This window comes from Morus notabilis, unplaced genomic scaffold (assembly GCF_000414095.1).
Source record: "Morus notabilis unplaced genomic scaffold, ASM41409v2 Scaffold75, whole genome shotgun sequence".
Lineage (NCBI taxonomy): Eukaryota > Viridiplantae > Streptophyta > Magnoliopsida > Rosales > Moraceae > Morus > Morus notabilis.
Genome location: NW_010361425.1, coordinates 817,254 through 837,112, shown reverse-complemented (window position 1 = coordinate 837,112; position 19,859 = coordinate 817,254). Strand labels below are relative to the sequence as shown.

The window sequence follows — 19,859 nt, the reverse complement described above, 5'->3', positions numbered from 1 at the left end:
GGAACGAGTTCCAAACGCACCCTTAGAGTCACCCTCAATTACTTCTTAAATTTTAAAATTTTTTAATTTGCCTCATAAATTTTAAATTGATTCTACTTAATCTCTTATGTTATAGTTTTTGTTAAAAATAGATTAAAAAAAGAGTAATACATACACAGTCTTTTTATTATAAATTTTGTTAAAAATAAACATATAAAAACCATATGGTCACACTTACCTCCTTTTTTTCCATTTGATTTAACAAAGTTTTTTATAAAATAACTTAAACGAGACAAATTCAAAATTCAAGGGACAAAATAAGAGTTTTTAAAGTTTAAAGAGTAAAATGAGAATGACCTCAAAATTTAAGGGGCACAAATGAGATTAATCTAAAAAAATACAAACTGTATGTAATAGTCCTATGTCTCTTCGTTAAAAATATATATATGTATAGTCATATGTCTCACATTTAGGAGTATCTCCGATACACTTCTAATATTGATGTGCTAATGTACAATTCCACATTTGAATGTAAAAGCACATTTCTAATGTGTGCCATTTGTCATACCAAATTTGCTACAAAGAATAACATACAATAAATTTAACATTTGATTGTTATTGGTTGATACATTTATTTTTTTCATTTATGCGTCGTTTATTTCACAAATTCGAGTTTTCAATTTTAATTTTGTTACAATTAAAAATTTTCACAAAAAGCCACATCTAATTTTTTCTACTATAGTGAAAAGTTATCACATAAAATCACATGTCAACTAGAATTGAAAACTCGAATTTGCGAACTGAACGAGACCTTAATCATCACAACTTTGTATTTTCAAATTCTTTTAAAATTAAATTTTTTTTTACAACTTTCAAAGTTTAACAATTATGATAAAAAAAATAAATTTAGCATTTGATGTGACATTAGTATAGAGGTACAAATGAAAATAACATATTCTAACATATTTTTAATACTAAATATATAATTAGCATTAATATTTACATTAGAGATGGTTTAACATACATAAATGGGTCACAATGTGTGATTAGTTGAACTTAAGTATTAACCTATTTTAATTTCGTTCACCGTTAAATATTTCAATATTTTTTTCTTTTTTTTGTTTTTCATAAATATATCTTTCATATATGTTACCACATAAGTAATTTTTTTTTCTTGTAATCCTTTAAAATTTTATTGTATGCACGTATCCAAAAAGGACAAAAAATTAAACAAACAATGCAATTCCTTTCTAGCGTGTTTAATTAGTTAGCAATAAAATCTTATGGGCATAGACTATATACGTGTGAAATTAATCAAAACCTCAAATAAAAAGTAATATCACAAGACACCGGTGTTTTAACACTACGGACTAATATAATGTGAGTTTTGCGTGTAGAACTCAGAGGTAAAACTTATTTTCTATTTGTGATAGTGGTTAAATTGTCGGTGTCCTTAAACATTTTTCTCAAAAACAAAAGATTAGCAAATGAAGGTTGTGTTTGGAATTGATCCCGTTTTATTTTTTACGTTTTTTGAGGGAAAAAAATGAAAACGTTTCTAATGATGTTTGGCATAATAAAGACAAAAAACAGAAATGAAAATGATTTTATAATTTAGTGTAAAATGATAGAAAAATAAAAAATAATTTTTAATCATTTTTTATTTTTTATTTTCGTTTTCTCCTCTCTCAAACTGAAAGAAAAAAAAAGAAATATTAATGAGTTTTTTATATTAAAATAATTTATTAATTAAACTACTAAACATATTTTTTAAAATTATTTCAGTCTAAAATTAAAAATATTTTTATTTTTATTTTTATATAAAAAATAAAATTATTTTAAAACAAATTTTAAACGTATAGAAAAAGAACAGCGGTAGTGAACAGAAGGGTAAAATCCAAAAAGGAGTAAAGGACATTTGACCGTACTAAAACCTGAATCCAATTCTCTAGGAAAGATCGCCAAAGTCCCTCAAATTGCAGGGTACCCCTTTTCCCAGGCCACGCATAAATATATGATGACATGACCAATTCTCTCATGGCCGTTACTAAACAATTCAGAAAACAAGATCCGCACGTCAGAATTGGGTCCCACACCATTTACGCCCCCAACTGGGCCCTACCCCAAGCTTGGACTGTCCCTTTTCTCTGCCTCTAGCCACAGAGCCACTCCCCCATCTTTAATTGCCCTTCCTACTTTCTAAGGGCCTTCCCTCCCACAATTAATACACACATAAGCATTTTTATTCTTTATTTCACTAATTTAATTTAAAACTCGTTTAGTTGAAAAATTTATTCTCTAATTTGAATTATAATTTATTATTTATTATAGTATTTTTTTTCATAAAAAATACACATAAATTAAAAATAATTCTAATCTCATAATTCTAATCCATAAATCAAACGGGAGTTAATTTAATTTAATGTAAACAGTGAGTACCGTTTAATAAGTATATAATTAAAATTATATTCTCCGTTTTAATTGAGTTAAACGACTCAATTTAATGTTTAATTTTCCCTTCAAGTTCAATCGTTCAGATCATTTTTGAACAGTAAAAAGTGTTTACTCTTTTTACTTTTCACGCTTACCAAACACAAATTTAAATTTTCTTCTATGTTCAAATTAAAACTTTAACTACACATTCAAACGTCAATTCAAACTACAATTTAAACCACACAGTTTGATTTTTTTTGTTCAAATCAAAAAGTTCAAACTAACGAACCAAACGAGAGCTTTAATTACTTTTTAGGACTAGCTCCCTTAGACTTTCTTACATGTAGTAGAGTCTCTCGCTATTAGATCTGATCAAAATCACATTAAATTAAAAAAATATACATAATAAACAGTTTTTGATACATATTTAATGACTGAAAAGTAAAAAACTATCATCTGTTTATTTATTTGATCCTATCGAAAAAACTCACTTACTTTTTTTTTTATTTTGACAAAAGAGAAATGAATTATTATTAAAATAGAAAGGAAAAAAGAAAAAAAACACTTGCTCATGGAGTACGTTGTACAAATTAAAACACAACACAAATTTTGATAAACAATATATAATTCCATAAAATTGGTATAAAAAAAAACTTGTGTGCAATATGAATGGACCATTATAAGTTTTAAGAATTCTAAAGAGGGGTATAAAAAATACCCAACAAATAAAAATTCTATCTTGAAACATTTCATTTACATTTTTTGAGTTACGGTGACTTAAGTTCAGATCTTAATTTGAATTAAGGTGTATTTAATTATGGTTTGAGTTGAGACTCTAATATGAGTTTGTGTTTGAATGTGCACATTTTGAGTTATGATTTGAATCGTGAATCTATTTGAGTTTGTGTTTGGGTGGGTCAAAATGGACCTTGAACTCAGGGCTTGTTCTTTTGAAGTAAAACTCAAAAAAAGTTTGAATTCAAATTACAATTTTATTCAAGTTCATGTTCATTTGTAAAATTTGAGTTTGAACTTGAGTTTGGGGTTAAAATATGAGTTCAAGTTTTCCCTTTAACTAAAGTTCTTAAACTCAAACTCAAGTTAATGAATGTTATTTTTTCTATTCTTAAAAACGTCATAACTTTTTCGTTTTAATTCTGATTGAGATGATTTTTTTTCTATGCGTTCACAACAAAGATACAAATAAAATATCACCCATAGACCCTATTAAAATTTTTCATCACCATTGAGTTTTTATTAAAATAATATATAAATACAAATTCAAGTTTTGACCCAGTCAAACACAAATTCAAATAGATTCTCAATTCAAATCATAACTCAAATGTGTACATCCAAACACAAACTCAAGTTACAACTTCAACTCAAATTATAACTCAAATTCAACTCAAGCAACCGAACTTGCCCTCATATTTTAACCCTAAACTCAAGTTAAAACTCAAATTTTACAAAAGAGCATGAACTTGGTAACTTGAGTTCAAATTTTTGTTGAGTTTGGGTGCAAATGAACAAGCCCAAGCTTATAGGAGACTTATGCACAAATTGTTTTACAATTCGAATCATAACTCAAATTATCAGAGTTTTTTATAAAAATTCAAATTTAACTTTTTGTACTATAGTAATTTCTCTCATATAAATTCACTTTTTAACTTAAATTTTCCAACTCGATACGTAAAAAGAACGATCCTTTAGTTTTACACGCGTATATGTGATGTAGATGAAATTTAATGTTAAAAAACATACAGTAACAATAAGGAATTCCTACAATTCTATATCAAGTCATTTTGATTTGATGTTTAATTAATCTTTTACTACTTTAAAAATGTGTGGCTTTCTACAGTAGGATACGTTATCTTTTCCTGCCAATGGAGTAAGTTTTTCTAAGCATTTAATTAAATTTGAATGATCTAATTAATTAATGTTCAAATTAAAAATAATACACTCTACGATATAAGAGTACTGTACTCATACATGAGGTAGTGCACTGTAAAATTTTTCTTTTTAAAAGGAATAATATAAACACCCTATGCATCATGATACATCTACTTTATAAGGACATCTGCAATTTTGAGGCTATAAAATGGGAATTTCTCTGGAATGATCAGAAAGAATGAATTACTAATAATTTTTATTTTTAGTCCTCAAGTCTATAACAAAAATTATTTATTTTACATAAAATTTTAATTAAATATAATTTTAATCAGATTTAATGATTATAAGGACCTACCAAATAAAGTTTCCTGTAAAATTTAATTATTTTACAACAATAAATCCAATGGTTCGCTATCTTTTTTCTATTACAGTTAACTGAATTTAGATTGAGGATGCTGCCTTCAATTACCAAATGCTGCAATTACCCCCACTAACTCACTCTTGTGTGTGTGTGTGTGTGTGTGTATATATATATATATATATATCTTTTAAAAAAAAAAAAAAAACTAACTATTTTGTATGACCATTGACCCACCATCCCTTACCAAATTAATTTGTCAACAGAAGGAAGGGCAATGGTGCCACCTACTTCTGATTGTACACGTGGATCCATCTCCTCCGCTGATGAAAGTCTTAAACTTTTATTTTTCCAACTTTATTTTTAAAAAATTTTGGAGCTGAAAGTCTTTTATGGAGTTTTTTTTCCTTTTTAAATATTTATTTTGGAACTGCAAAAGTCCCACAATGCGCTGTCCCAGACGCTCAGTCCCTCTAGCCCCAAAACCGGTCGGACCGTCACACAGCAGTGAACCGGCTCAAAAATTAAAATTTCGAGTCAAAGATCTAAACTGTTATATTTAAGGTGTGATTATTTATACAACTTAAATTATACGTAAGAAAAAATACTCTAATAAAAAAATTAAATTTAAATTTATGTAAAAAAAATATTGTAATAATATGAGTTATGACTTGAATTATATAAATGAATAAACGCTTAATGATCAATAAATAAATAACCAATAAAAAAATGGAAAACAATTAAGGAAAAATAAGCATAAAATAGTTATCCCAGAGCCAAAAAAACGAGGACAGAAAGGAAAATCTTGTAATTCCAAAAATACTCGCTGTATTAAATTATCGGATTCGAAATCTTTACAATAAAAAAAAAAAAATCTGTTCTTTTGCTGTAATGAACATTAGTTTACAGAGACAACAAGGTGTTTCCATCTTCTTCTTCTTCTTCTTCTTCTTTTCTTTTCTTTTCCTTTTTTTTTTTTTTTTTTCCCTTCCCTTGAAATAAATAATAGAATGGACCATGTAATGTGAAAAGGTAAATACGAGCAAAAGAAAGGGGCAAAACCGTACTTATGCAAACAAACGGGGTCATCTCCACGGTCGCGGTGGGTCACTGTCAAGGGTGTCAACGGTCGACGAAATCACCGGTTGTGATTTGCTCGTCCAAAATCCGCGAGCTTTCTCGACCGGTTCTTGCAAAAAGATGCCGCATTTTTCAGATGTGGCTTGCCTGAAACTCTAGCCTCGCCGGACTTCCCAATCTCCGGTGGTACTCCCTTCTGATTCCAGTGCCGGTGAGGGCTGGCTCTCACCAACGGACTCAGACAGAAAGCCAATCCCGAGACGTTCCTGCTCTGTCCCCGCTTCGACCTCCTCGCCGACGGCGGCGCCACCGTCGGAGTATTCTTCCACCCAGGCGAGGATTCCGACGAGTGTCCGCTTCCCGACGGAGACCGATCGCCGGCGTCTTCGTCGTAGTCGTAGTCGAAATCCGTACCCCTCGCAGGCGACATTCCCCGATCCGTCGTTCTCGTCCGATGTCTGCCTCCGACGGCGGAAGCTTCGACGTAGAACTGAGATTGCATGGACGACGACGACGACCTGTCTCTCCGGCTGGCGAAGATCGCGGAGAACCAAGACGGAGACGGCGAAGAAGTCGTGGCGTACGAATCTCGATACGAAACCCTAGGATCGGACTCGAACTTCTCGGATCTGGAACGGAAAAGGTTGGATAACAGAGAGAACTTGCTTTTCTTCTTCTTGTTGAACGATCCAGAATCAATCGAATGGCCGAAGGTTGGTCCGACCTGAGGAGTGCTATAGAATCGGAGGTGGTGAGGATTCCCGCGGAGGTGATCGTCCGGCTGGTTATGGCTCCACGTGGCAGCGGCGAAACCGTCGGATTTCCTGCGAGAGACGTAGGGAGAGACTGAGCGAGGGAAGGCGAGCGGCGGCGGCGGAGGAGGAGGATTGGGGTCGGACTTGCGAGGATCTTGATCGGCGATGGCGGCGGAGCGTGAGAGAGCTCGAGAAAGCTGGGCCTGTTGATGGGTCTGCTGGGCCTGGGCCTGGGCAGCGATGAGGACGACGAGGCGTTCACGGAGACAGGAGGCGCAGACGCCGACGCGGCTGCTCAGGTCGGAGAGATGCTTTTTGCACCTCATTTACTCGTAACAAGACTCGAATTGTTCAAACTTACCCAAACAGAAAAAAAACAAAAACAACAAAAGAAATTTGAAGGTTTTTTTTTTTTCGCTGTTGTGATGTGGCTAGTAATCGTAGTTCGTGGGCCGTGCCGGCATTTTCTGGGCCTGGTCCCCGCCGCCGCTACCCTTTTTTGCAGAAAACAAAGAGATCTAATAAAATCCTTCCGATGAGAGAAACCCAAAGAGATAGCTTTGTCTTGTTACGAGCTCTTTTAGAGAGAGAGAGAGAGAGAGAGAGAGAGAGAGGGGAGGAGAGTGGGTGGGAGTTTTTATGTGGGAGTGTGAGTTTGTTTGAGCATGCGTGAGTTGGTCTAAATGCCTAATGGCAGGCATTTTATATCTTTTCTTATTAAATTTAGAGAGAGAGAGAGAGGAGAGAAGAGGCAGAGAGAGAGAGAGGAGAGAAGAGACCTCATTTATTTTGTAGATTCGAGTTTTCAATTCGAGTTGAGATGTGATATTTTCAGAGAGTTTTTCACTGTAGCAGAAAAAATTAAATGTGACATTTTTTGAGAATTTTTTACTGTATAAACTTAAAATTGAAAACTCGAATAGGTGAAATGAACGAGGCTTAAGAAGTGAGTCTTTTTTTTTTTTAATTAAGAAGTGGGTCTAGCATTACTTGTTTGGGTTCAGCCTTCAGGAAGATGATTTGTGACAATTTATGGTTTAGCAAATATGATTTTGGAAGCAATTAGCTGTAAAAGTAAAAGCAAAATTATTTTTTTGGGTTTTTGTTTTTGTTTCTCCGGTGGGTGCTATTGTTACATGAGTTGAGATTTTTGGTTAGAGGTTAGAATAAGTTTAGGAGGAAAAGAAATATGTTGATTTTGAGTGTCGACTTTGGAAAGGATGACTTGGGTTTTAATCATTAGGTTGACACAAGTTTTGTTACAAGATAGAATCTTATCTCAGCGCAAGAGTTGCAATTATCTTTGGAACTTAATTCATTTTTTTCCTCTTAAATTGATATTTCTTTTATTGACAAACAAGTGCTAAATTAATGTCAATGTTTTTTTTTTATTAGAGTCAATCCAATATAGTTTTCCTTTGACAATTGAATAGTAGTATTTTTAAATTTTTATAAGAAGTGTTTTAAAATGTTGTCCTTTCGTATTTTTCTCCTCCAAATAATATAATGAAAGTGTTTTTTGTTTCAAAGTCTTGTAAAAGTAAAACAAACAACTTGAAAGGTTATTATGATTGTTTTTGTTGTTGCCACTTACATTTTAATGTAATCAAATTTAAAATAAGATAATCATGGTTTTGAGTGTTGACTTTTGTAGATTGAGTCAATTTATCATATGACTTTTTTTTTTTTTGTAATTTGTTTACCATATGATTGGCTACAAAAAGTGTTGCTTGAAGATCTAAATCCAATTTAAGTGCAAATTCTTGCTTGCATAATTAACCTTCTTTTTTCACTTCTACTACTTTTATCATATTTTCACTACTAATATACTCCTGATTGAAGTTTTACTTTATACGTTTGGTCGACAAGATTTTGAAGGGGAAAGAAAAAGGCAAAAAAGAAAGAAAGGGAAAGGAAAAATAAAAAAATAAAAAAAAAGAGTAAAGGGCTCAAGTTTTCTTGTGGGGTTGAGCTTGGGCTTGGGCTTGAAATTGAAGCTTGGAGGCTCACCGAACCTTGTCCTCTTCTGACCCAATTACTGAATTACTTGCATAAATGTCCTTCGTCGGCAGCGTTACCAGCGACTCATTTCACAAGTGTGTAATAAATGTCCACACCCAAATTTGTACCTCTAAGGCATGTTCTTTTGTCTAAAAAACTTTAAAAAAATAACTCGAGTTTTAATTTTATTCAAGTTCACATTTTTTTAAGTTTTAACTTTATTCAAGTTACAACTTCAATTTAAGTTATAACTCAAATTCAACTCAAAAACTACACTCAAGTTACATTCCAAAAGAACAATTCCTTAAATTTCTCGAGTTCCTTTTTATAATGATCACAACAGGGGGACTTGACAGGATATATTAATAGTACTAGTTTTAGTACGTGCATCCCGTGTATTTAGGTATTATTCAATTCACTGATTCGAATTTATAATTTAAATTTTGTTATAGTAAAAAGTTATCGGAAATAATTACATTTAATTTTTTTACTACAGTAAAAAATTCTCACATAAAATCACATATCAACTAGAATTAAAAACTCAAATCAGCAAACTAAACAGGCCTTTAATTTTAATTAAAGTTTTTATAAAGTAAATTACAAACAATAATAAGCAAGATAATTTTTTATTTAAAGTAGCACCAATAGAAGATAAGGTGCGTGAATGCCGCTTGAGGTGGTTCGGACATGTCCAACGTAAACCGCTAGAAGCACCAGTTCGTGCTTGGGAGGATATTCTTATACCTAATACTAGGAGAGGGATGGGTAGACCAAGAATTACGTGGACCGAAGTCGTTAGGAAAGACATTCTAAATTTAGGCCTTTAGGAAAGTATAATTTCGAATAGAGCCGTGTGAAAAAGTGAAATCCATATAGCCGACCCCAATTAAGTTGGGATTAAGGCTTGTTATTATTGTTGTAAAGATTATAAAAGAGTATACATTAAGTGGTAGTATGATTGTCCTAATGAAAATTGCATACCTAATTTCACCGCAAAATGTGAGCTTTTAATCCCAAAAACATCATAAAAAAAAGTATACGCATACCTAATTCCCCCAAAAAATGTGAGCTTTTAATCCCAAAAACATCATAACAAAGAAGTATACGTAAATAGTAGTTTTGAAAAGATTGTATTTAATTTTAGAAATACAAGAAACAGTTTAAATTATAAGAAAATAAAGTATTAAATAAATAAATAAAAGAGTTAAAATTTAAAAATGAAAAGAAAAAAAAGTAAAACACCTAAATAATTACCGTTTTGAACCATCATAGGATGAATATAAATTATAAAAAAAATAAAGGAGTTAAAACGGAAAAAAACATACCTAAAATTCACTGTTTTAAACAATCATAGGATGAACAATAATCAAATATATGATTAGGATTGGGATTAGGATTTAAGGAAAACAAAAGAAAGAAATAAAAAAGTTAAAAGAACACTAAGAGGGTTAGAACACTAAAAGGGTTATGGAAAACATAAAAGAAAAATAACATAGCACGTCGTTTTTTTTTTTATTTTAAGTTTTTAAAAAGGAAAAAAAATAAAACAAAACTATAAACAAAAAATTGAAATAAGAAAAGAACCAAAACCATTTAAAAAAAAAAGAAAGAAAGAGCCAAGATGACTCATTTTAGAAGATTAAAAAAGAAATAGTAGAGCCGTGATAACTCTTTTATATGTGTAGGATAATAGTTGTCGAGAAAATCGAGAAAAAAATTTAAGTAGGGGCGTATTTTTAGAAATTTATTTTAGTGAGATAATTAGAAAGTAATATTTGAAAAAAATTTAATCGGGATAAATGAAAAAAAAAGTTAAAAAGACGGGTAAGTGCAAAAAATATAAAATTTTAGAGAAGAAAAAAAGGAAAAAGAGAACGTGGGAAGCCAACAAAAAACATAAAAAATAATAAAAAAAATCAAAGCTGTGCATTTGGACAACCAAAACGCACAGTGAAAGTAACTTTTCACTCTTTTATATTAGACCCGTTGAATTGACTTTAAAAAGCTGTCTTTTACTTATTTAGTTCAAATATCACTTTTAAATTATTTTTATGGATAATTTTAAAGTATTTTTGACTTTTTAAGTACTTTTAGAATAAATCATCTCGTGTTTATAAAAAAAAATTTTATTTATATTTTTAACATTTTATTTGTGAATAATAAATTAAATATCTCATTTATATCTTTTTATTATATTATTATTTATAATAATAAATACTTTTAATTTTTTTTATCCAAATATGTACAAAAGCTCTCTTTAAATATAAAGACACAATCTAAATACTAATTTAAAAGTCCCAACTTATATTTATTTTTTTATACTACTTAAAAATATAAGTATAAACTATCCCAAACAGACCCATCATGCAGAAAATCGACTGGCGAGAAAATAGGAGAGGCACTAATTCTATGCGTATTACCATCTCAACTTTATCTCAAATTTCAACAATCTTTTTCACAGGAGTGAGATACTTCACGATGCTTCTCAAGAATTTCTCTCTTTGGTTGGTTTTCTCAAAATTTTTCCTATTATTTTGTAAGTTTCACTACTAGAATTGTACGTTAAACAACAAAAATACGGTTTCTATTACTTAAAAACAATCTTCTAATATCTTTAAAAAAATCACGACATGAACACTCTAATACTTTGAAATGTCTTTTTTTTTTTTTTGGCGAATAATCGTCTAATGTTTGGCATTCAACGATTATTCCTTAATCATCTAACGTCCCAATAAAATAGCCCTAGAACAATCTTTTTTTTTTGGCGAAGAAATTCAGGCAATTATATTTTAAAAAAATTTAGGCAATTGGTCAATAGATTATTAAGGACGCATTTGGAACTCGTTCTAAAATAATTTTATTCACGAGTCTGAGTTTCTGAAACTCGAACCCGTGAGATTGTAGTCCTAGCCCCAGCCATACCCTTTGACATAAATAAAGTGTGGATAGATAGTCATCATAATCTTGACATGCAAATGGTGAATTTAGACTCGTCAAATTGGTCATGCTCTACACTGAATATCGCTTTGTGATCATCTAAACACGTTGGCTCTTTTATTTTCTTGATTTTATTTAGTTTTACAATTTACGATTTAAAAGTTTCGCATTATTAATGGCTAAAATAATATCTAAATAGTACTCATTGAAGTTATTTTTTGATATTTTAAAAACTTTGATTAATTAAAGGGTAAATTTATTATTATTTTTTTAAAAACGTAGGGAATAATTTTGAGATTGTTTAAAAATATAAGGGAACTTTTTGAATTATAAGAAATTTAAGGGTAAATACAAAATTTAACTAAAACTCAGGGATAATTTTTTGATTGTCTTCTCAGAAAATCATTTTTCACAACCTTTGTACAATTCTCTTTTAACAAAACTTCAGGCAAAAGTCTTAAAAAAAAAGAAGAAATTCAGGCAATTATATTTTAAAAAAATGTAGACAATTGGCCAATAGATTATTAATGACGCATTTGGAATTCGTTTTAAAATAATTTTATTTTTTGTGTGAAAATAAAAATAAAAACGTTTTCAATCTCATACAGAAATCATTTTTGAAAATACGTTTGGTAGTTTTATCAAGAGATTGTTTTTAGTATAAAAGAACTCATTAATGTCTCGCTCTCTGTGTGTGCTCGAGAGAGGAGACAACAAAAACAAAAAATGAAAAAACGACTAGAAGTCGTTTTTCATTTTTCTCTCATTTTATACTAAATCAAAAAATCTTTTTCATTTCTGTTTTTTATCTTTATTGCGCTAAACGCTGTTTTAGAAACGTTTTTTTTTAAATGTGAAAAATAAAAAAAGAAATTAATTATAAATACGGCCTAAAAGGTTTTATATATTTAAATTTAAATAATTAATTATGTTTTTTTTTATAAAAAAATTAAATTAAAATTAAGAATAATAAGTATTACGTTTAGAACGGGTCCTAGACTGCTCCAGCGGTGAAATGTGAATCCAAGAAGGAATGGAGAAAGGAAAAACCAAAAGGGGAAAAGGGAGACTAACCTCTTCATTAGTTGACTAATAACAAAAGTAAATTTTTTAGTATATACACCACCAAAAACACACATTACTCTGTCCGAATCTGATCAAGTTTCCAAATTCGGAGACTAATAAAAATTCCCATTTTCTACACTTCACCACTCATTCTTCCTCCTCTTCATCTCCCATCTTCTGCAGAAGACTGAGAGGAAAAATGGAGCGTCGTCGTCCCTGCTGAGACGCCTGAAGCACAATAGCTTCCTCTGCAATCCTCTCAATGCGCAGACCAGATCCTTCACCACCACGGAGGGTCACCGTCCCATCATCGTCCACAAGCGCAGCCTCGACATTCTCCACGACCCCTGGTTCAACAAAGTAAACTCCCCATCAACAAATTCTTTTTCGTTTTCGTTTCGCTTTTAGAGCTGAAAGTCGTTTCGAAACTATTGCAGTTTTTGCTTCATTTCTCTCTGAAATTTCGTAATTTTTGTTTTGATTTCGGAATTAGGGAACGGCTTTTACGATGACGGAGCGGGATCGTCTGGATCTTCGAGGTCTTCTCCCTCCCAATGTTATGTCTACGGAGCAGCAAATTAAACGCTTCAGTAAGTTCTCATTGTCCCAGTTTTTGTTCTGTGTCGTTGTTTTTTTTTTCTTTTCCATTTCTTTTACACTAGTAAATCTTAGGGCCCGTTTGGAAGGTGGTTTGAATCAGAATTCAAATTTTCTTGGAGAAAATACTGTAACAGAACTTTTTAAATTCAACTTTTTTTGTGAGAGAAAGTGCTGTTTAAACATGGTTTGAACCCATCCTCCAAACGCACCGTTAATATCAGTCCAGAAATTTGTTGTTTGGTGGTTAGCTGTACCATAATTCGTGAGATATAAATAATTAACCGTATGCTGTCGGGGTAGATTGGTTTCTTATTGGTATTTAGAGTGCAATACAGTGTTCTTTTTATTTTTTTATTTTTTTTATTTATTAAATAACATTATCAAGTCCAGCAATATAACAGTTGAAATGTGTAAATGACAGTGGTTGATTTGAAGAGGCTTCAAGTGCAAGCGAGAGATGGACCTTCTGATCCATATGCTTTGGCAAAGTGGCGGATACTTAATCGGCTACATGATCGAAATGAGACAATGTACTATAAAGTAAGTTAAACTAATTCACTCTTTTTCTGCACTCTTTTTATTTAGGGTAATTAGTACTAGTAGCATTCCCATTTCTCCATCCTGCAATGGTTTTCTTTTTAGTTTGCCCAATCTTACCTTGTGCGTGGTTTTTATAGCTTGGAATATTCTTTTCTGTGATCATATGTAGGTCCTAATATGATGTCTTTGGATTTGACAGGTTTTGATTGCTAACATTGAGGAATATGCGCCAATAGTTTATACTCCGACAGTAGGTCTTGTTTGTCAAAACTACAGTGGTTTGTTTAGAAGGCCCAGGGGAATGTACTTCAGTGCCGAAGACCGTGGAGAGATGATGTCTATGGTTTATAATTGGCCAGCTGATCAGGTACAACTTTGATTGTAATCATGCTTATATGTTTGTACATAATCCAAGTCTCAATTCCTACTTAATTTGGCATCTTCTAATATCCGCTGTGTTTCTCTGTGTTGTATATCTATTTCTGTATTTCCTAGGTTATTTGTGAAATAACTCATGTCTAGGTGAGGCATGCTAGATGCATAAAGTTGAAGACGTTTGAATATATATCTTCATAAAGTAAGGCATATGGATCCCATACTTTACGGTTTAATTTCATGAATGATCTATTGGGACTACACCCATGCATTAGAAGTGCAAAAGCATATTTTTGCTCTCTCTTGTAGCCATCTTGTGCTGGTGGGTGGTTTTGATTGAGCGATTGAAACGTTAATACTCTTGTTTTATTGTTTATTTCCATTCCATATTGAATGTTGGGTTTCTCATTTGCAGGTGGATATGATTGTTGTTACAGATGGAAGCAGAATATTGGGTCTTGGAGACCTTGGCATTCAAGGAATTGGAATTGCAATTGGGAAGCTTGACTTGTATGTAGCTGCTGCCGGGATAAATCCGCAAAGGGTACTGTCTTTTCTTGCGTTACTTTTGTATTATAAATGTGTTCTAATGAGATAACTTTTAATAACTTCCATATGCTTTAGAATAGATTATTTGAATTCCCAGATACATGTCTACAAATATAGTTTCTCATAATTTTCTTACAGAATATATGTTTGATGTGAAAAGCTTTGCTTGATTTGATATTGGACTACTATTAGATTGTTTAAGAATTCAACTTGACGTAAGACAAATGAAAATTTAGTTAACTGGAAATTATACCAAAAATAAAAGAGAGAAGAAGAAAAAGAATGTATCTCACCCTGTTACTTCTGTACGGCTGTTGCATGTGGTAAATCCCTATTATGGAAGTGGTGAAAGAAATCTCCCTAGCTTGGTACAAAATTAGCCCGGAAACATTGCTTCTAGTTTATATGTGGAATATCAATTTTCTTTCTTTTTTGGATTTCTTCTAATGATTCACAATTCATTATGGTCGTTTAGAACGTATAATATTATTTCTGCTTTTCCTGCGGCTTGACCCAAGATCCTGATCTAGGCGTGTTTTACTTACTCTTACCTTTCTGTTCTGCACTCATTGAAACTACTAGTAAAAATCTTTCTTATTCTTCACTTATTGCACTTCTTGCAACTCCAGGTACTTCCTGTCATGATTGACGTTGGAACCAACAATGAGAAGTTGCTGAAAGACCCCTTATGTACGTATTTCCTCTTGTAATCATGGTCAATATACTTACAAACAGTGTTTTCTATGAAAAAAGTATAATGAGTTTTTGGTTTTCAGATCTAGGATTGCAGAAAAACCGTCTTGATGGTGATGAATATCTTGCTGTCATCGATGAATTTATGGAAGCAGTTTTTACACGGTGGCCCCATGTTATTGTACAGGTACATTAAATTACCTTAGCGATTGAATCAACATTTGAAAAATGTATAACTTTTTTTCTCTTCTTGAGAACTACTAATTCATTCTGTTTGTGAAGTTTGAAGATTTCCAAAGCAAGTGGGCCTTTAAGTTATTACAGCGTTACAGAAATACCTACAGAATGTTTAACGATGACGTTCAGGTTAGTTACTTGCTCCGGTATACATCATAGCATATAACCATTTTTGTAATATTTTTGTGTATTAGTTTATCCCGTGCAGTATTTATATGGTAATTCAACGACACTTCTGTTTATACTTGACACTAATATAGCCAAGTATCAAGTTTATTTCATTAACTAAGACCAGTATTGCTTTCATTCAGCTCCTAATTTGACATCCTTTTAAGATGGCCAACCTTATTTCTCTCTATATCTTCTTTTGTATTCTTTTTTCCTTTTTAGATGGCCAACCTTCTTTCCTCTTCTAACGCCTCATCCTACTAGCGTTAATTTTGAGAATTTGCATTAATCACTTCAAACTTTTAATTCCTGGACTCGGGTCTAGTTTTGTGCATCCTATATTCTCATTGGGGATTCTATTCTATTTATCAATTATTAAGGAACTATGTATAAGCAGAGACACAAACGGTTAGACAAACAGTCCGTATTGTATTATCATACGTAGAGCGGTCAAGAACATTCTAGATTGGATTTATGGGGATATACTTGTTTTTCCATGATCAAGATGCGATGGCATTTGTTCCAACAGGGCACAGCAGGAGTTGCAATTGCTGGACTTCTAGGAGCTGTTAGAGCACAAGGAAGGCCAATGATTGATTTTCCAAAACAAAAGATTGTTGTTGCTGGGGCTGGAAGGTTAGTGTCATTATTTGTATTTCTAAATGGAAAGAGTTCATAATATGTAAAAACAAAGGGAAACAATATCAGTAGTTGATGTTCACCAGAGCTAGAAAGTCATACCATTGGATTATTAGTATTCCCAAGAATTTAAGAACCAACATTGTTCTTTACAAGAGAAGATAAAATATGAAAATGAACAGGATACAAAAAATGAAAAAAAATTTGAAAATTTTGTATTTATCTTCCTATTGAAGAAGAAACACACGCACACACAAACTTCGAAGTTCAGAGAGTGATTGCTCTTGCTAACTTTTATGTTTGTGTGTACACATGAAGTTTATTTGAATAGGGAATAGTAATATGATTTAAAATGTACATTACCCATGTGCTAAAAAAATATATGCATGAGTGGCCGTTTTTGTAATGGGGATCTGTGAGGGATTGTTGCATGAATTATATTATAACCAACGATGAAATTTAGACAAATGTGTATATCGGTAAACCAGGCAAAATTCAAGATGGTTGGTTTGAATGGGTAATTTAGTGCAATGATCTATTAGAACTAAATGCAACACTGCTAAGATGCACCTTTTACTCATCTACTTTGTGCTTCTCTAAGGACTAGCAAGCCAAATAATGCCATTCATGACTTATTTAAGATATTGCTCTGAACTAAGGAAAGCAATATGCTACATTTCGAATGTTTTAATGAAGTTCTGTTTTTTTTATTTAAAAAATAAAAAACCTGTAGAAAACGTATAATAATATATACTATAAAAAGGAAACCAAGGGATGCATGTTTATCAATACAAGAAGAAATCAAAAAAATCATAAAGTTTTGATGAATCGTAAAGTTTTTGGTTAAATTTTGTTCTGCTGTCTACTGCAGTGCAGGAATAGGGGTTCTTAACGATGCAAGAAAAACAATGGCAAGGATGTTGGGAAACAATGAATCTGCTTTTGAGAGCGCGCTGAGACAATTTTGGGTAGTTGATGCCAATGTGAGTAGTCAGACTGAACATCCCAAATCTAGAAACGGTTATGAAAAAAGCTTCATAGGGTTAAATTTTTGCTTCTGATATATAAAGATAGGATAAAGTATTTCTTCAAGATGCATGACACATGCCGTTTATAATCTTAGAGGCAGAAGATGAGGTTTTCCTGTTCATATTGTTTATTCTATGTTTAGGAGTTTATGATGCTTTTTGAGAATATCATGATTCATGTCTACGAATTAATTGTAGTAACAAATTTAGTACCAAATATATTAGGATCTGACTAGTCGGTTGGTTAGATACACATGTAAGTGGGTTTCTTATATTTTCTCGTTGTTCCTTTCCCGATCTGATATTTTGAAGAAAATACTAACAATGTGATGTCATATGTTTAAAGCGCACTGTACACAACCCCTTGAATGCAGGGCATTTAACTTTGAATTCCTGGTTGGTATACAAAAGTGTTGTTATGAAACTACAAGTCCTTATTCAAGAGCATCCGTAGTTGACTTCTTGTTTGGTATTTATAAGAGTGGTTCTTCTTGTCTTCATCCTGAACTTAAACTTTTACTATCACCCTTAGGATATAGAAGATCATAACATGAGTGATTCAACAGATTCCAATTAATGATGAAGATCAAGTTTGTAATTCCTTTTGTTCATTATATACAAGTGATGAGCCTAGTTCATGCTTTATATCCGAACTAAAGGAATTTCGGTATTGGGATTTTTTTGACAGCCACCCTTACTTACCATACCTTTCGAGATATGCTCAACCAGATAATTAAATTTGCTGTGATGTGTATCCAGGGTCTGATCACAGATGAACGTGAATATATTGATCCTGAAGCACGTCCATTTGCGAGGAAGATCAAAGAAATTCATCGTCAGGGGTTAAGTGAAGCTGCAAGCCTAGTGGAAGTGGTTCGTGAGTTCTTCACATTTCATATTGAACTACTATATAGATCAACATGTCATTTCGTTCTGCACATAAAATGAAGGTTTTCGTTTTTATTTTCAACGTTTATGCAATAGAAATCTAGTACAGCCATCTGGATTTTTGCCTGTAAGTCCAAGTAAGACTCAAGTGGGTAGGTAATAAATATGTTGGTTATACCTTTTTTTTGGCTCCAAAAATGTTGGTTATACCTTCTTCAGTCTTGATAATGTATAGTGGGAAGAAAAAAAAAACTGTGAAACACCATAGAGGGAACCAAATTTCCAAGAAGTAAAGTTCAAAATTAGAAGAAATGATATGAAGAAAAGGAAGTTTAAGTGTCAAAAGTGTCATCCACAAGAACATCAATTTTAAAAAATTGCCTTAGCGTTCAAAAGTTAGCAAATATAAGAAGTTGTATTCAAACAAATCAAATACAGCAAATATCATGCGAAAATGACATAAATGTGTGGTTATCAAAGTGTGAATTGTGCAAAATTTTTCGTTAACAAGAGGTGATTCTTTTAAATGTATCAAGGACTGTTTTCTTATCATCATAAAGAACAGTCAAGCCCGCTTTTATCCGTATTTGTCATCACTTCTTGGTAATCTTGATAACCAGGTGAAGCAAATAAAGCCTGACGTGCTTCTTGGATTATCTGCGGTTGGGGGACTGTTCTCAAAAGAGGTATCTAGAGTAATAGCTATGCATCTGTTTTCTAAATTTCTTATAGAGAGCTTCTGGAAATGTAAACAAGATAAGTTCATGCATTGCATAATTAATGTGATTCACGATGCAAAAAAATCAAGAAAAAGCAAACATAAAATTAGTTGAATCATGAATCATTTTCTTTTTTGTACTTTTCTTATTTCTGGTTTAAATTGGTAACTAGAAGAGCAGTTAATGGAGGAGAATTACATGACAAAAGGTTATGTAACCTCGGTTTTTTATCGCTCATCTTATTGTTGATAACCTTTGTTTTCTCATTGGAACTGGATCACATATTCTTTCTTACAAATTGACGCCATGCAAATACTTTTAGGTATTGGAGGCCCTCAAAGGTTCAACTTCAACCAGGCCCGCCATATTTGCAATGTCAAATCCTACCAAAAATGGTATGTTTTGCTTTTGAATGGGGAGAAGCACTGATTTGGTAAATTAATGCAAGCTTTGTAGGGTTTAAGATTAATCTTCACTCTTTTCTTTTGGTGATAATTTAGCTGAATGCACTCCTGAAGAAGCATTTTCTATCGTGGGGGACAATATTATATTTGCAAGTGGAAGTCCATTCAACGATGTGGATCTTGGTACGCATTTAAAACTTCATATCCTATTCTCTGTGCATATCATTTCTGCGTGAAAGGGATACAAATAGAATCCGTTTTTTCCCCCTAAATTAATTTTTCTGTTCTCTTTTGGGTTTGTTGAAAGCCAAAGGTTAGTAGTAACTGCAAGGGTGGTTAGATTGTACTCATCAAATGATTGTACAAGGTGCGGGTGGTTAGTTGAAAAGAATGAACGGCATAGATGAAAATATAAGGGATTGTATAGTGTTTGAGGAAACAATTTAGGATGCTGGATGGATAAAAATTCACCTTTGTTAATAGTGTTGAATTTTTTTCTTTTTATGATATAATAACAACTG

General features: G+C 32.1%; 2 protein-coding genes across 2 annotated transcripts in view; one reads left to right on the top strand and one right to left on the bottom strand.

The window, feature by feature from the left end:
• Positions 1-5,626: 5,626 nt before the first annotated feature.
• LOC21406651 lies at positions 5,627-7,150 on the bottom strand. Its single transcript, XM_010099455.2, has one exon. It carries the CDS (start codon positions 6,819-6,821, stop codon positions 5,799-5,801), a length of 1,023 nt encoding a protein of 340 aa, XP_010097757.1. The 5' UTR covers positions 6,822-7,150; the 3' UTR covers positions 5,627-5,798.
• A 4,315-nt stretch (positions 7,151-11,465) lies between these two features.
• LOC21406650 (NAD-dependent malic enzyme 62 kDa isoform, mitochondrial) overlaps positions 11,466-19,859 on the top strand; it is a 10,580-nt gene continuing 2,186 nt past the window's right edge. The window contains exons 1-15 of the mRNA XM_024166512.1: positions 11,466-11,474; positions 12,682-12,858; positions 12,992-13,088; positions 13,520-13,638; positions 13,838-14,005; positions 14,429-14,557; positions 15,192-15,252; positions 15,339-15,442; positions 15,538-15,621; positions 16,190-16,296; positions 17,171-17,282; positions 18,087-18,200; positions 18,836-18,901; positions 19,257-19,329; positions 19,435-19,521. Of these exons, the coding sequence (XP_024022280.1) occupies positions 11,466-11,474; positions 12,682-12,858; positions 12,992-13,088; positions 13,520-13,638; positions 13,838-14,005; positions 14,429-14,557; positions 15,192-15,252; positions 15,339-15,442; positions 15,538-15,621; positions 16,190-16,296; positions 17,171-17,282; positions 18,087-18,200; positions 18,836-18,901; positions 19,257-19,329; positions 19,435-19,521 (1,507 nt within the window). The remainder of the gene's footprint in view (positions 11,475-12,681; positions 12,859-12,991; positions 13,089-13,519; positions 13,639-13,837; positions 14,006-14,428; positions 14,558-15,191; positions 15,253-15,338; positions 15,443-15,537; positions 15,622-16,189; positions 16,297-17,170; positions 17,283-18,086; positions 18,201-18,835; positions 18,902-19,256; positions 19,330-19,434; positions 19,522-19,859) is intronic.